At 35.3% G+C, this 18192-nt stretch overlaps 1 protein-coding gene across 2 annotated transcripts in view; it reads left to right on the top strand.

The window, feature by feature from the left end:
• The window catches only part of PRKAA2 (protein kinase AMP-activated catalytic subunit alpha 2), a 58202-nt gene that overhangs the window by 16111 nt on the left and 23899 nt on the right, over positions 1 to 18192 (top strand). For both annotated transcript variants that reach the window (XM_074376400.1, XM_074376401.1), the window contains exons 2-3: positions 10414 to 10555; positions 17503 to 17596. In XM_074376400.1, the coding sequence (XP_074232501.1) occupies positions 10414 to 10555; positions 17503 to 17596 (236 nt within the window). The remainder of the gene's footprint in view (positions 1 to 10413; positions 10556 to 17502; positions 17597 to 18192) is intronic.

The following is an 18192-nucleotide window of genomic DNA, read 5'->3' as shown; positions in this document are numbered from 1 at the left end:
TAATTGTCAGGGAAATGTAAATAAAACCCATAATGAGATATCACTTCACACCTGTTGTAATGGCTGTCATCAAGAAGACAAGAAACAACAGGTGCTAGTAAAGATGTGGTGAAAATGGAACCCTTATACATTGTTGGTGGGAATGTAAATTGGTCCGTCCACTATGGAAAAAATATGGAGTTTCCTCAGAACATTACAAATAGATCTACTATATAATCCAGCAATTCCTCTTCTAGGTATAGAAGAAAAAGGAAAATAAAACCAGATTTTGATGAGATATATGCAGTACCATTTTTATTGCAGCCTTACAGTAGCAAAAGTATGGAAACAACCCATATGCTCATCAACAGATAAATGACTTAAAAAGATGTGGTACATGTACACAATGGAATATTATTCAGCCACAAGAGGATATCCTTCTATTTGTGACAACATGGATAGATCTTGAGCACATTATGCTAGGCAAGATAAGTCAGAGAAAGACAAGTACTGTATCCTATCACTTAAATGTGGAATCTAAAAATGTTAAACATATATATATATATAAAGTAAAATGGTTGTTACCAGAGAATTGGGGAAGGGGATAAGAGTGGTGGTATGTATGTATGTATGTATGTATGTATGTATGTATGTATGTATTTATTTTTAAGAGTGATGGTATTTAAAGTTACAGACTTGTAATGAATAGTAAGTAAGCCATAGAGATCTAATTCACATTATAATGACTATAGATGGTAATATTGTATTATAATTATATAATGTAAATATTGCTATGTTGAAAATCATATTACAATATAGAAATATATCAAAGTAACATGTTATATACATCTTAAACTTAGAGAATATTGCATATCAGATTTCTTCAGTTAAAAATAATTGTGATTAATATGTTCGCGGTGGGAAATTTCAGCAGAGAATAGGAATAGGTAAAAATAACCAAAGGAAATTCTGTAACTATAAAGTACAATAATTGAGTTAGGACTCTGGATACATGGTTTAATAGATTAGATTCTGTTGAAGAGAGGATTGGTGAAGTAGAAGACAGGTCAGAAGAAAATATAGAAGGACCAGAGCATATAGAAGACAAAATGATGGAAGGAAGAGACATATGGGAACACAGTGAAAGATATGTTATTGGAACCTGTAGAGAAAAAGTTAATTTGCACACTTAAGTTCTTTTCCTGTTAGAAAGATGACCTCAGGTTTACCTTCTTTTTATATAGTTTCTCTTAGACATGTATCAAGATAAATGTGACGTTTCAGTTCTGTTACCAAACAATGGTATTTTATTGTGAAAATTATCTGTGATTGGTGAATTACATCTGGACTGAGAGGACTGTGAAAGCACATGTCATACTCTAAGGAAGGACATTACTGCTTCATTGTTTCTCCTGCATAAAACTTGTAGGGAAACAGACCTTCAGCTTTCCTTTATGGTGTCTCTTCTAACTCAGTGCACCCCTTGTGTGGGGCTTAGAAGCTGCATGAATGGGCTGTTACTGGATGTGGTTACTATTTGAGACTCAAGAATGCTTGAGTAGATTGTATCCATCTACAGCTTAGTCTGCCCTCTGTGATTGATGAAGGGTCCGGGGACCAGCAACTGGATGTTTTAAGAACTCCTGATAAGGATGTGCTTGATTTTGTCATTTTGAACCCAAGGCTGCTGATTATCATGCAGAGTGGGCACTTTCACAGTTCTAGAATGGGAAAGGAGAGTGAGTGGGGCAGAAGCAATATTTAAAAAGATAATTGGAGAAATTTTCCAAAACTGATAAACATATTAAACCACAGATTCAGAAGATCTATGAACCCTAAGCAGAATAAATAGAAGAAAGCATTTTTAGGTACATCGTTGGAAAACTGCTCAAAGTTGGTTCTTTTTTGCTTGAGATTCTCCTGTACTGGAGTGGACTGCATTTATCTATGCAGAAATGGGGGGAAATGTTAACAGAAAATCTTAAAGTAGCCAGAGGAGACGTATTGTCTTCCAAGAAACTAAAATAAGCTGACTTTCTCAACAAAAGCAAGGAAACAGTGGAATGGTGTCTTCCGAGAAGGAAGACCCACAGTAAAGGAAACACCAAAAGGAATTCTTCAGGCAGAAAAAAAATGCTTTCCCAGATGGAAGCAAGAGTGCAAAGAGATGAAGACCATCGGAAAGGGTAATACATGGGTGACTATGTAGATATTGACCATGAAGAGTAATAACATCTTACAAGATTCACAGTGTGTGTAGGACCAAAATACAACAACAGAAAAAAAATGGGAGAGGAAAAATTAGAGTTAAAGTGTTCTACAGTCTGTGCATTGTCTAGGAAATGGTAAAAATATTAATTTGTATTACATCTAGTCAATCCAAGATGAATGTTACATAGTCTCTCGGGTAACCACTGAAATGAACACCTAAAGGCACTAGAGGTGAAAAACAGTTTGTGTTTTTCATTTTGTTTTGGAGAGAACCATAAATCATTCCACAGTTCTCCTTTAAAGAGAAATTCTATGGAACATAAAATGATATTCAGTAAATATATTCAGCAATAAAAATTACTTAATTAGGGGCATTTGGTAGGCATAGAAGGGGAGATGTTTGAAGGCAGGAAAAGAAAGGAGAATGACCCAGAGGGTGACAAAGCATGTAGAATAAGAGAAACACAGAAGGAGAGTAAACACATAAGGGGCAGAATTGGAGAAACAAGAGAGGGGGTGATATAGGAAGCTTTAGTAGTGTTTCTGGAAGATTCTGCGACTCATCTGGAGTGAGAACCTCTGTGAACATTTTTTTCAAATCTTTTATCTCTGACCTGAATGCTAATACTTTGTCCAGCTGTTTTAAATAATCTCTTCTATACTAGAAAACTGATTTTTTCCTGACTCATGTAAATGGTTCATCTGAAGTGATTCTGTAAAAAGTAAGTTGATTCTCCTATGGAATCTTGACTGACTTAAGTTTTAAAGAACTTTAAAGTTACAATCTAAAGCCAGTATAAACACAAGTTTTAAAAATAAAACAGAATACAGCATATCATGTAATAAGTTCTCAAAGAAGTTAGTCTTAGAGTAAGTCTTAGCTGAAATATCACATCCTCAGGCCCTTCTTGATCTATTTAAAATAGCTCATTTTCCCACCTCCACCCCGTCATTCGTATTTTACTTGTTTTTCTTTTTTTGGCATATCACCATTATATCATATGTTTGTTTATTGTTTATATTCTCCACCAGAATGCAAGTTCCATTTATACCTCCAATTTCAGCATTTGGAGCAATGCCTAGTACACATTAAACACTCAGAAAATATCTGTTGAGTGAACAAATGAATGCTCAGATCAACAGAGAGTAAAAACAACTAAGAGAAAAAGGTGTTCAAGGACATGTGAGTTTGTTCTCTCAGTAGAAATCCAGTGCATGTTACATATTGTATTATGGGACTATTTCAGCCCATGTTTCACTTAATTGACATTAGGCACCAACTTTATTTTATTGACATTAGGAATGATTTTCGTATATCTGATCCATAGCAAAAGCCACAGCCCTATCCCAGGCTACCTCACATGGCAACTGAACACAGCAACTCTCCTTCCTTGATTTTTCTCACCATTGTCCCTCCTTCCTGAGCCTCCTCTAAACTCCACCCCTTCACTGTGCCCTAATTTCTCAGCTGAAATGCTAGACTTAAAAGGATAAGCATGCAAGTCAATACTCTTAATATATTGTAATCCAGAGAGCCTGGTTATTGGGAGGGAAAGTAGTGTGAGTTTTGAGCTTGGGCATTGGAGGCAAATAAACCATTTTGCTACTCATTGTCCTCTAGTTCTAGTGTCTTTGTCTGTAAACTGGGGGTAATAATGTTTACTTTTAGAGTTCTGGGGGGAAAATAAGATTTGTATATAAGGTGCTTAAATACTTGTTTAATCAGTGATATATCGAAAGGAATAAAGTCTCTTGCTTCTTGTTCAGAACTATCCTTTAGAGAACTTTAGAGGACTTTCAGGGAAAGGAAATTCAGAGGAAAGCAATGTTTTGTTTCACCATGGGCGAAGAAGAAAGGAGGCTTGTGTTATTTTGGCAGGAGCCTGGGGATGGTAGGGGTCAGAACATATGTGCATCAGCTGACTCTCCTGACTCCCAGAATGAAGGCTCTTGATACAAGAGTGAGGGTGGCTGATGCCAGACAGGGCCCTGCTTGCTGACACACATGGTGTCCCTTGGCTTCCTATAGCCTAGGAATGGGTATAGTGTCATCCAGACATTCTTTCTTAACTGTTTTGTTGAGTTGTACCACTTATGTAAAGTGGTGCATACATTCTAGGTGATTTGTTTCATAAATCCTCAGTGAATTTTCACAGACTAAACGTAGCCATATAACTACTACTTAAAGGCACAAAATGACCAATGTCACATACCCTGCCCTGTGTCCCATTTTGGTTACTGTTTCCATCCTTCTCCCCCACCAAGGATAACCACTATCCATGGATTCGTTTCATCTCTTTTTGAACTTTATAGAAATGAGACCATATTTGTCTCATTTAGTTCACTTGAGATTATGTTTGTAAGGTTTATCCATGCCATTGTGTGTGGTTTTGTATTTTATTCATTCTCATTGCTGTACAGTATTACAGTAAGACTATACCATTATTTACTCTGTTGTTGATAAGCATTTGGGTAGTTTTTACTTTTGGGTTATTGTGAATAATGCTGCTTTAAATATTCTTGTACATGTCTTTTGCTACTTACATTACTTAAGTTTTAGATAAATATGCATATTTAAAATCATGTATACATATATTTTAGAAATGGATTTTTTTCTACCTCATATTTTAGATTTTTATCAGTACTACTTTTCTAATCATCTACCATAGCATTCTAGAGTACTGTATTCATTTTCATTAAAATTATTTTGAATGTCTGTGTACTACTCTGACAGGTACCCACTAATATAACATTAGAGCTTTGGATTTGTTTCGCTTGTCTTGAAGCGTTATACTTGTGAGCTTCACAATGTTGTGACCACACAGTATTCTGCTTTTTAAGTAATCTTTAAAAGGCTCTTTTAGGATGATACTCCACGTTTGAGAGTATGAAGTCATTCTTCAGGGGTAATTATCGTATTACCATATCCTTGATAAACACCTTTTTTTAACAAAACTGATTCCATCAAATGCTTTTTCTTAGCTAATGATTGGGTACATGTTTAGGCAAACGTGTCTTTTGTACAGAGTCATTTGTTCAAAATAACTTAGAAAGTGCCTTCCTAATATGAAAGGTTTATGAGAACTTGAATTTGAGAAGAATCTCTTTTTTCTGAAGTATAACTGTGGGTTGAAAAAATCAAGTTATATTTGGAATATATGATAGATCTTTGAGAAAAGGATTTTGTTGTAGTCTTTCTAGTCCAGGTGTTGTTTCCAGTCTGATTGCCAGTGGCACGTTGCTGTTCTGGCAGACGTGTTGTGCTGTTGTCTTGAACTGTGGTTTTACTTTACATGTCCCCGATGAACCGACAATTTTTGCACCTTTTCATCTGTTTATTGACCATCTAGAACTCCTCTTTTCCAAATTTATTTTCCTGGAAGATATTTAATTTCTCCTGTAATGCTTAGCTTTTTAGTAAATTACAGTTTTGGTGCCCAAAACTTATCCATGCCCATTCCCTACTTAATAATAATAATATAATAATTCAGATTATTATACAATATGTCTGTTGCTTTTACAGCAGAATGAGATTTTGACACTTCTTTGCTTTGTTTGAGCCTGGAAGATAAGTGGGTTATAATTCAGGCCTAAATATATAATAGTTTATTTTTTAATTGTTCCTTTATTAGATTTTAATAAAGAATTATTAAATTAGATTTTAATAAAGGATTTTTATTAAATTAGATTTTAATCTTAATTAGATTTGTTTCTTTGGTTTATTAGATGTAATGATGTTCTAAATTATATGGTATTAAACTTGAATGAAGAAATATTTTATATGAATTACTATGGAATAATGTATATGAAGAGAAGTGTTCCAAGTTATTTTCATAAAATTATAGGGTCTGTACTTGTAGTAAATGATGCTAGGCTTCAGTAGGAATGACACTGGACATTTGAAAAATTATAGTCTTTTTGCAAAAACAGTCATATGAAGTCCTGCATCTTGTGTTTCAAGAGAAATGTGTCAGAGCTGGAGAACATTCAGAAAATGGCAACTAAAATCTAGAGGCTAGAGTAGCAGAAGAGACTTAGACCCTTCAGTGTGGAATGATCCTCAGGGATATAATTAGAAAAATCTTAGAATTGGAAGGGGGAATTAGGCTTGATCTAGTCCAACTTGTTACCTGTTGTAGGAATTTATCTCATGGTAATCCTGACAAATGGCTGAGCTTCCTCTGTTTGAAGATTGGATGTTGCATGCTGCTGGATTTAAATCCTGGCCCTCCTACTTAAGAGCTGAGTGATTCTGGGCAAATTCTTAACCTCTCTGTGCTCCATTTTCCTGACTTACCATTTATTGCCAACTCTGGCAATAGGCAAAGACTGCAAAGGACCTGACCTCCAAGCCCCTCCATTTTAGTATTTAGACATGAACTGAAAATCAATCAATGTTAATGTTTCACATCTGGTGGAAAAAGTATACTCAGGGTACAGTAGTAACATTAGAAAGGAATTTTTCAGTATAGGCTGGAGTGGTGAAAAAGGAGGTGCGAAGGGGCTTCATACAGCAGGTGATTCTGTTCAAAGAATTTACAAGATCAGTTTCATTCCTTCTTTTGTATGACAGCTCCTCACTTTATCAAATGTAAAACTCTAAAAGGATAGATTGGGTAAATATAGATTTTTCCATAGCTTTAGAGAGTATTTTGTGTAATTTGGCTAGTGTTTAGGAAAAACAAAATGGACCACTAGTGAGTGATAAGAATCCTTTAATCCAAGAAATTGTATGGGCTGTAAAATAGTTTATTTCCTTTAGTTCATGAATGGTAGTTCAGCAAAATTGGAAATTTGAAACAAGTTTAAACCTTTTGCATTTTAAAGTATTCTGAATAGGATATCACTGAGATTCAGCTGTGAATTACACAAAATTTCAAAATAAGAGTGACTTAAACAAGATAGCAGTTTACTCTCTTGTAACAGTCTGAGCAGCAAGTTCCAGGCTTCATGTGGAGGGAAGGATGAAGAAGCTGCTGCTAGGGACATTTCTGCTTGCATGCTGTTGGCCAGAATGTAGTCACTTGCCTGTGTCTATTACAAGAGATGCAAGTCTCTACTCTGGGTAGATGTGTACTCAGGTGTAGTTTGGGAGTCATATGTCTGAGAAGGAAGGGTGGAGTAGATACTGGGGGACATCTAGCAGTGTGACAGAACTAATTTGTTCACCACTTACATCCCAGGTGCCTAGTACTGTGCTCACCATATTGGTACTCATTAAATACTTGTTCCGTGGATGAATATTCTTTATTGCTCCTGTCAAAATAGGTATTGATCTGAATATTTACTTACATACATGATAAATTATGGCAAATTTGTCCGTCCTTGGATTTAAAACTTTTTTTTCTCATCTGTGTTCTCCCGTGTCAAATAAAGTATTCTTAACAGTTTTCAGACAGATTTACTACCATACAAAATCTATCTTAGCTCCTTTATTGTTGATGTTTTCTTCCCCCGACTAAAACTTGGAGACCTAGTAAATCTCTCTTTACATGTGTCTTTGATCAACCCAGTCCTGGCATGTAAAAGTACTCAGTAAATGTTTTTAGATTGAATGAATGAATGGGAGTTAAACTTTGATGAATCCATGCCTTTTTCCCCCCAGTTACTTCCCTAGGAAAGTTTATGGCTAATACACTTAAAAGAAATTCTTGGCCTTTAATCTGTTTATATTACAAGATTTTTTGGAATATTCATTTGGCTTTCGGGAAGAATGTGATTATGAAACAACTATTTGGATTTAATTAATTATAACTAAGTACTAATTTACTTAAGTCATTATTTCATAGATGCTAGTATATTTCAGCAAAAAGAAGAGATATTCTTAATGCATTTGAATACTTTGACCTCAGATAACCAATTAGTCTGTCAGTGTGCTTAAATGAAGAGATGATGTCATTTCTTTTCCATTGTTTCACAAGGGAAAATTTCTTTAAGTATGAAGATACATGAGTCAGTTATTTCTTCAGATATCATAGACAAAGCTTACTTCTTAAAAATTTATATTTTTTTTCAGCTTTATGGGGGTATAATTGACAAAATTAAAGTATTCAAAGTGTACATCATGATGATTTGATATATGTATACATTGTTAAAGGATTCTTTCCATCTAGTTAATTAACACGTAATCACCTCACATATTTATATAGACATATATACACATATGTATGTGAGACTATTTTTCTACTCTTTTACAAATTTAAATTACACAGCATGGTCTTATCAATTGTAGTCACCATGTTTTACATTAGATTCTCAGATACTATTCATCTTATAGCTGAAAGTTTGTAGCCTGTTACCCACCCCTCCCTATTTTCCACAACCTCAGCTCCTAGCAACCACTTTTCTACTCTCTGTTTCTATGAGTTTGACTTCTTTTCTTTAATATTCCACATATATAAGTGGATCTCATGTAGTATTTCTTTATCTGGCTTATTTTGGTTAGCATAATGCCCTCAAGGTCCATCCATGTTGAAAATAGAACTTCTTTTTCTTGTGACTGAATAATGTATTCCAGTGTGTGTGAATATACACACCACGTCTTCTTTATTCATTCATGTGTTGATGGACACTTGGTAGTTGCCATATCTTGACTATTGTGAATAATGCTGCAGTGAACAGGGGAGGGCAGATATTTCTTTAATATCCTACTTTCATTTCCTTTAAATATCTCTCCAGAAGTGGGATTGCTGGATCATATGTTAGTTCTATTTTTTATTTTTTGAGGAGCCTCCGTACTATTTTATGTAGTGGCTGCACCGATTTATAGTATCATTAACAGCACACAAAGGTTTCCTTTTCTCCCCATCCTTACCAACACTTGTTATCTCTTCAGTTTTTGAAGACAGCCATTCTAACAGGTGTGAGGTGATCTCTCATTGTGGTTTTGATTTGTGTTTCTCTGATTATTAGTGATGTTAAGTTTCTTCTCATGTACTTGGCTATTTGTATACCTTTGGCAAAATATGTATTCAGTTCCACTGTCCATTTTAAAAACCAGATTGTTTGTGTTTTGCTGTTGTTAAGTAATTTAAATGTTTTGGATATTAACCTCTTTCAGATATATAATTTGTAAATGCTTTCTTCCAGTAGGTTGCCTTCACATTTTGTTGATGGTTTCTTCTGTGCAGAAGCTTTTTAGCTTGATTTAGTCCCATTTGTTTATTTGTACTTTTGTTGCTTTTGCTTTTGTTATCAAGTCCAAAAAAATCAGTGCCAAGACCAGTGTCAAGGAGCTTACTTCTTATTTTATTCTAGAAGTTTGATGATTTCTGGTTTTAAATTTAAGCCTTTAACCTGTTTTGAGTTAATTTTTGTGTAATGTGTAAGATAGGAGTCTATTTTCATTTACTTGTATGTGGCTATCCAGTTTTCCCAACACCATTTGTTAAAGAGACTGTCCTTTCCCCATTGTATATTCTTGATTCCTTTACATAAATTAGTTGACCTTACATGCAAGAGTTTATTTCTAGGCTACCTGTTCTATTCCATTGATCTCTGTCTCTTTGTATGCTGATGCCATACTGTTTTGATTACTGTAGCTTTGTAATATAACGAAGTCAGGAAATTTGGTGCATCTAGTATGTACAAAATACTGTGCTGTGTACTTCCTAGGAGTTTTAATACTATTTGTCAAAAAAAAAATTTATAATAGCCTAAAAATGATAAATGATACATGAGCTTTATAAATAGATTATGAGGGTTGAAAGAAGTAGAGATTTTATCAAATGGGGGAAACAGGAAAGCCTTTTAGAAAAGGCAAAAAAGGACTACCTGTAGATTTTCTGATGAAATAGTATTAAAACTAGTTGTTAGTTTTAACTTATTATAGCATTTATTTATTCTTCAATAATACAATGACTGGATTAACCAGAAGAGGAGAAAGAAAGAGGTTAACAAAACAGTAAATTCTATTCTGTCTAAAAGATATTTCAAATTTGATTATATTTTTAGATAGGAATATGGAATTCAGTAATCCTTTCTAGAAATATTTAATGAATATCTCTGTGCTAGGTTCTGAGGATACAGAGGAGACTAAGATACAGTTTCTATCCTCAAGGAGTGTGTACCCCAGTAGAAGAGACAGACATAAAGAGATACCTTCAGTTCTATGCAATAAGATATCAAAGTGATACATATGAGTAAAATTTGGGGTTACAGAGGAAGGAAATATGAATAAATTATTGCGTTGTTATGACAGCAAGTTTTTTTCTTTTTCTTTAGTTGGAGAACATCAACTGACGGGCCATAAAGTGGCAGTTAAAATTTTAAACAGACAGAAGATTCGCAGCTTAGATGTTGTTGGAAAGATAAAACGAGAAATTCAAAATCTGAAACTGTTTCGTCATCCTCATATTATCAAACTGTAAGTATTTTTGCACTTGATAATATAAAGGAGAAACTCTTAAAATCTTATGAATTTATAAATAATTATATTTAGCTGAACTTAGTTAAGTTTTTTTGTATTTATATTTTGCAAGTGTTAATTCTTTTAACTTCTATCCATTCTTTTTTTGCATACTTCTGGTTTAGGATTAAAACTCTAATTGTAAGTTGACTCTTTAGTACTCACATTGAAGGTCATTTAGGACTTTGATATTTCTAGATTTATTTTGTAATTTTTTTTCTAGTCACTTTAACATATCAGAATATTTTCTTTTTGGAGAAGTTAGAAATTAACTTAAGGATTATCTGCCAGAGTACATTACTTGCAAAACTGTAATCATTAATTACTGATAATAAAGCTCTTAGGAAGGCAAATGAATTTTTTTTGGTAAGTTACAAGCTTTGAAGATAAGTAAATTAAGAGATTAATAAATAAGCTAATTAATTAAATTGAAAATAAATAAACAAATAATTTAAAATCAACTGGACCCCATAGAAAATTTAGACATTATGTATGCAGCAATGTTCCTTTATGTCATTTGAAGCTGTATTTAATATTTATTGAGAAAATTTCATATGTAAACACTGAAAATTGTCTTTATTGTAAAGCTTGAATAGAGTTTAATAAAGTAAATGTCAGTCTTATTGAGTACCTGAGAATGACTAGGAACTGTATTGAGCATTTTACATATATAATTTCACTTCATCCTCTTGATAAGCCTATAAGATAGATATTATTGTCCTTATTTTATAGATAAGAAAATTGCATATCTAAAGAGTCTGAGCAACTAATCCAGGGTCAAATAGCTAGTAAATTGCAGAGCTGGTAGTTGAGTTCATTTGTGATTCCAAATGCTGTGCTGTTAATCTCTGCATCAGTACCGAGATAACTGAGAAGAAAAGTGGTTGAGTCTTTGTTTGCTAGTTCATTATAAGCAGACATTACATTTAGCCTGAGCTTTGTTAGTGAGCAATCTTTGGATGTTAGTGTTAATAGGGAACAACTTGATAAACCTGTAGAGGTACCTCGTTTACCTCATAGCAAGGCTGCATAGTAGCCGTGGTAGGCAGAGTAGCAGCCCCCAAGGTGTCCTGTTCCCCCGTTGAGTACGTTATATTTCATGGCAAAGGAGAATTAAGGTTATAGATGGGTTTAAGATTACTCATCAGCTGACAAAATAGACGTTTCCCTGTATTATCTCCGTGGCCTAATGTAATACAGTGGTCCCCTAAAGTGGAAGAGGGAGTCATAAGCCAGAGAAAGAGATTTGAGGATGGAAGCAAGGTCAGAGTGATAGGATGTGAGGAGGACTCAAATGGCTGTGCCTGGCTTTGAAGGCAGAGGAAGAGGGCGTGAGCCAAGGAAAGCATGCAGTCTTCAAAAGTTGGAAAATACAAAGAAATGGGTTTCTCCTAGAGCCTTCAGAAGGCAGTAAAGTACTGCTACGCCTTGAGTTTAGCCCAGTGAGGCATGTATGAGACTTCTTCCCCATAAAACTGTAAAACAGTACGTAATGCATTTGTGTTGTTTTAAGCACTGAGTTCCAAGTATGGCAGCAGTAGGAAACTAATACCATAGCATTCTTGACATTCTGAAATGAACGGGTGATCCAGTTATTGCTGGAATTTGGAACATGCATTTAGTCTTTACTGTAACTAGATACATTTGTCGCTAGTGAATCATTGCAAATTGGTATGTTAAATGAGGGGGCCCACTGAGTGTATCTTACTAAGAGTATGAATATGCCACTGTTGAGAGAAGGCTTTCTGAGGGGTTTGACGTGCCATTGGGTGACCTGTGATGACTCAGTACTCACATCACTACGATGAAAACTTTATTCTAACCATAAGCTTCCGTGTCATTTGATTGTCATCTGAAGTTCACTTGATCATAAACATAAACAAGAAACGAGGCCCCTGAAATTGCATGGCAGTACTTGATGATAGGGTCATTATCTAGGACCTGTGTTCTAGATGATCCAGAATATGTATATACAGGTTTTAAAAGATTGTCATAAGAATTAAAATGACATAGTGTGGAATGTGTATGGAGGCAGAAGTGGCAGTGGGGAGACCAGTTAGGAGGCCGTTGCTATGGCTCAGCTGAGAGATTAGTGATGGCTTTAACCAAAGGGCTAGTCTAGATTTGTGCTAATACAGTAGCCATTAGCCATATATGGCATAAATTTAAATTAAGTAAATAAAAAATTTAGTTCTCTGATCATATTAGCCACATTTCAAGTGCTTAATAGTCACGCATCACTAGTGGCTACATATTAGACAAAGAAGATATAAAAACCTTTCTGTCATTGCAGAAAGTTCTATTTGACAACACTAGTCTAACTGAAGATAAATCTGTCAATTTACTGTATATTTTGGAGGTAAAACTAGTGAATTATTCAGGAAAAGAAAGGGAATGAGAACCCTTTCCCCTCATTTTGTTTGCCTGAGCAACTTGGATTTGGAGTTTTGGCTTAAGCAACTAGGTGTTGATAATGACACCATTTTCTGAGATAGGAAGCATGGAGGAGAACCATGCTGGGGTATGTGTGAACATTAGTGATCTGTTTTGGCCATATTAAGTTGAGAATCCCATTAGATATTTAAATGGAGATGTCCAATATCATCTTTATCTCCCAGCACCTAGTACATAGTAGGTGTTCATTGATTACTTACTGCATGTGTAAGGAGGTGACATTTGAACAAGATCCTGATGGTTCTAGGACAGCAGAGCAAAAGAATGCAAGTGTAAGGAACATGGATTGGTGGGAACAAGTAGTCTGGTTTGTCAGATGCACAGAGTAGGTACAGCGAGATGGAGGGAAGTAAGGCCAGAAAATTAGCTTGCTGATCCATTAATCAGTTAAAGGCTTGGTGGTGTGTGCTTCCAGCCAAAAGTATATGGTATCATTTAGGCACTGAGAATACATCAGCAAACAAAAAGATAACAACAAAATCTCTGCTATTATGGAGCTTCTATTTGTGTGTGTGTGTGTGTGTGTGTGTGTGTGTGTGTGTGTAGTGGGTGGCAGTGAAGAGATAGACAGTAAATCCTATGTTAGTGAAATATGTTGCATCTTAGTGAAGAGGTGAGGGAATATGCAGGCAGATATCTGGAGGACAAAAATAACAGATGGCTGTAACAGCACATACAAAAGCTCTGAGGTGGAAATTGCTACAGGTCATAGATCAAGGGAGCAGAGTGATCTAGGGGAATTAGAGTAAGAGATGTGGTCAGAGACATGAAAGGGAGCCATATTGTGCGGGGGATACTAGACCACTGTCAGAGCTTCGGTTTTTAACTGTAAGAGGGAAGCCATTGGTAACCAGAGGTATCACATGGCCTGATGTATGTTAAAGCAGAAAAATCAGCTAGGAGTCAGTTGCAGTCATCTGGGTAAAGAGATGGTGACTTGGAGTAGAGCACGGCATGGAAGGTGTTGAGAAGTAAGCATATTTTATGTGTATTTTCAAGGTAGGGAACAGCATTTGCTGACAGATTAAACATAGGTTGTGAGAGGAGAGAAATAAAGGATGACTCCAAGGTTATCTGGCTTGGGCAAATAAAAATGTAGTTAGCATTAATTGAAATGGAAAAGACTGTAGGAGGAACAGGTTTGAAGTGGGCAGTTAGGGTATCAAGAATTTGATTTTGGTTTTTTTGAAATTGAAATGCTTACTAGGCATCCAAGTGGAGATGCAAGTAGTTTGTTTAATATATGAGTCTGAAGTTAAGGGGAGTGGTGTAAACTGAGATCAATTTGTGAGTCATCAACATATAGGTGGTATTTAAGATACTTAAAGCTCTAAGAGCAGATGAGATCACCAAGGATGTGAGTATAGATGAAAGAATTCCAGGGATTGATCTCCAGGGCACTGTGGTGTTAGGATGTCTGGGAGATGAGGAGAAACCAGCAAAGGAGAATGAAAATGAACAGTTAAAATGATTGGAGGAAAACCAAGAGAATTTGGTGTCTTGAAGCCAAGTGGAAAATGTATTTGAAGAAAGAAAGATTATTAACTGTTCTTACACTGCTAAATATTGAGTAAAATGAGACTGAGAATTGACCATTAGATTTGGCAAGGTGGAAGTTCTGGTGTCTTTGGAAAGAACCAGTTTATTGGAATGATGAGGGCAAAAACCTGTTATAAGGGCCTTCGGAGAGAAAATGAGGTGGAGAGGAGACAGTGACAATAGACAATTCAGGGATTTTACTAAGAGGAGAGAAATAGTGGTAACTAGAGAGGAATGTGGGTTCTTAACAAGGTATGTTTTTTTTAAGATAGGATATATTGTAGAATGTTTACATGCCAAAGGGAATGATTCAGTCAAGAGGGAGAGACTGACAGAGGAGAAAGAAGAGCTAATTGTAGAAACCAAGTCCTTTAGTAGGTAGAACAAAGGACTCCAGTACATAATTGGAGGAGTTAGTCTCAGGTCATACATGAACGTGGAGTGAGTGGCTGTGTGTGGTGGGGGAAAAGAGAACTAGAGCTGAGGAGGTCGGGCAGATCAGCGGGCATGTGTTGGACAGATCATCTCTATGGATATCTTGTGCAGACAGAATGGTGACAACATTGGCAGTGGGGGAAAAGACATTATGTCAGAATGAGAGGGAGCTGACAAGGAGATCTGTTGATGACAATAACAAGGAAAGGTTTTGGATAGTGTAATCTGATGGCCTGTGCTTCAGAGACAATGGGGTTTTTGAGGGAGGAGATTCTCAGTGAGGATTTCCTTTGGAGCATAGTTCGTTACTAGACTATGGAAATTGGCCAGCATTTAAAATTTCATTGTGAGTTAATAACATCTAGGTTGTGATCAGTAATGGCTGCTAGTATCTCAAAAAAGAGACAGACATCATATACTTTTGGCTGGAAGCACACACCACCAAGTCTTTAAAAAGAAAATAAAAATCAGACTGAAATCCGATCAAGTCTCTAGATCCAACAGTGTTTATTGAAGACATGTGATATACTTGGAGAAGTCAGCAGCTACATCTATTAGAATTTCTTCACTTCTTTTCTCTTACACCCAAAAGATACACAGAGCAGAAAAGTGACTGAGAATTCTGTTACTAAGCCAGATCAGCCCACAGTTGAGGTGACACAGTGGGTGCTCCTGCTCTGCACTGTTCATTTATTCGACCAGAATTTGGTGCTTGTTAGAATTGCTTTTATGGACCCTTTTTTTTTTTAAGGGTTCTCAGGTAAATTTCTCTTTTCACAGCTCATCTGTAGCAGATTCAGCCTTATCCCTCGGGTATTAGTTGTTCTATATAAAGTGGGATACCTTGTCATTTTTTATCCCAAAGACTAATGATTGCAGTTATAATTACTTCTTCTGCAAATCTATAATCATTTTCAATACTGTAACTTTAATATTTTACTTTTTGCGAGTGTTTAATTTATACATGATGTGTCCTCTCTTAAAATTTATAGTATAGAATTATATCACCAACTCCCTGGCCACTTTACCCTCCTCTTTAATGAGGAATAGTAACCAGAGCCACCAGTTAGCACATGCCTGCTTTTTTGCGCATTCATAATAAAAGGTGTCACATCTGGGTGGGCTAATTACCAAAAGGTTTCCCTGCTTCTGACACATCCTGTGTCAAGGTGTACTGCCTAAAGGGTGGCATCTGGGCCGCTTCTCAGCTCCTGCCCATGCCTTCCACTGGGTGCCTTTAAGCCATTGCAAAACTACACAGCTATACTTAGTGGCTCTAAATAGCTACTCAGTGTAAATTAGATAATGCTCATGATCAACCAGATTATAAATGATCCTTTATAAACAGAGCAAACAAAGTAGAACAGTTGTTCATTTAAATGTGGTAAATGCAACCTTCAGTTAAAACATTAATGTTATATTTAACTTGTTTTTAAAGTTTTAAAAATTCTGATAAAATTGTGTGTGTATGTGGAAGCTGTAGTTCTGCAGGAAAATTTTTGTTTTGTCAAATAGAGCTGGTTCTTTATTGTTTTATGTGCTCAGCTTTGAGTGCCTAGAAACTATATATGTACTTTCATTCACGTAAACACAAAACACATGTATACATATATGCATCTATTTAATTTTTTATTCCAGAAATTTCATAATGAACACAGAAGTAAAGTGATAGTGCATCACGTGTCTGTCATTCAGCTTCCGCAGTTATCTGTGTTTTGTTTATCTGCTTCTTCCTCCTCGTCCCACCCCAAAGTATTTTGAAACAAATCACAGTAGTACGTTTTTAATCTGTAAGCTCCTCAGTATCCACTCTGGAGGATAAAAGCTCTATTTTAATAACACAGGCACAGTTCAGTATCACACCTAAGCAATTCAAATATTGTTAACCATCCAGTCAGTATTCAGTCTGTCTTGATTGTTTCATAAATTGTTTTTAAAGTTGGTTTTTGTTTGAAGTGGAATTAGAACAAGCCTATACAAAATAATGGGTCAGCATGTCTCTTGATACTTTTAACCTATATGGTCCCTTTATTCCTTGCATTTTATTTTTTGAAGAAAGGATCATTTCTCTACTTTGTGGTTTTGCTGATATATCCCTGTGATACTATTTTACCTTTCCAAGAATATTTTTCACTTATGTTTAAGTATATGATACCTCATCTCCATAGGTCATAGACAGATTTTTGCTTAAATGGAAAAATTAATGGTTGATTTAGTTGTTGAAGAATGAAGGATTTCATAGATTTTGTAAACTAGAAAGAGGATCTGAAGGAAAGTCTATAAACCCCATAAAGTAATTGAGTTCTATGAAGCTCCGTGTTTATAGCTCTGTGATTATTTTGATAGCATTATATAATTTGTTGCCACCTTAAAATATCATGAAACACTGAGATGTCAAGTTATAGCAAGAATGGGTATACTAGGTTGATTTTGGTTTAAAGTAACATTTTTTATTAATTTTTTTATTTACAAAAAAGATACCAGGTAATCAGCACTCCAACAGATTTTTTTATGGTAATGGAATATGTGTCTGGTGGTGAATTATTTGACTACATCTGTAAACACGGACGGGTGAGTAATACACTATCTAGTACAATAAGCCCTTAAACTAAAAAAGAAGAAAGTAGTGGGAAATAGCAAACCACAAAGATGTCTTCGAAGTTGGGTTTGCTTCTTTAAAAATGTCTAACTAAACATATGGAGTATTAGACATACTTTCCTTCTTAAAAAGTGCACCTTGTGGAATACTGATTTTAGGAAATATTTTCCACTTGATTGCCAACATGAAAAGCCTGTGCTTTTCAAATGAAAAATCAGTTCTACAACTGATCATGTTCATCATGTTGAAGCTTCATTACTTCCTTTTCTTAACACTTTCACATTAAGTTCTGTTTTACATTATGTTTTACTTGTTGATTCCCTGAAATGCTGTGCATATTTAGGAATAACAATTGAAAATGAACTATTAACTGTCTAGCGGCAAAGAAAAAGCTGTTGATTGACATGTTGAGCTGGAGTGTGAGTTTCTGGCTTTTTTATTTGGTTTGTTGAGAATTCTAACACCATTCTAATTAGCTTACTCAAGTTACATTTAGGCTGATTATGAAACTAAAACGTGTGCTATGTAGCTGTCTCAAATATTCTTAGTGCAGTTTCTTTCATACGTC

Source organism: Camelus bactrianus, chromosome 13 (assembly GCF_048773025.1).
Source record: "Camelus bactrianus isolate YW-2024 breed Bactrian camel chromosome 13, ASM4877302v1, whole genome shotgun sequence".
Taxonomy (NCBI): domain Eukaryota; kingdom Metazoa; phylum Chordata; class Mammalia; order Artiodactyla; family Camelidae; genus Camelus; species Camelus bactrianus.
This window is presented reverse-complemented; position numbering and strand designations above follow the sequence as displayed.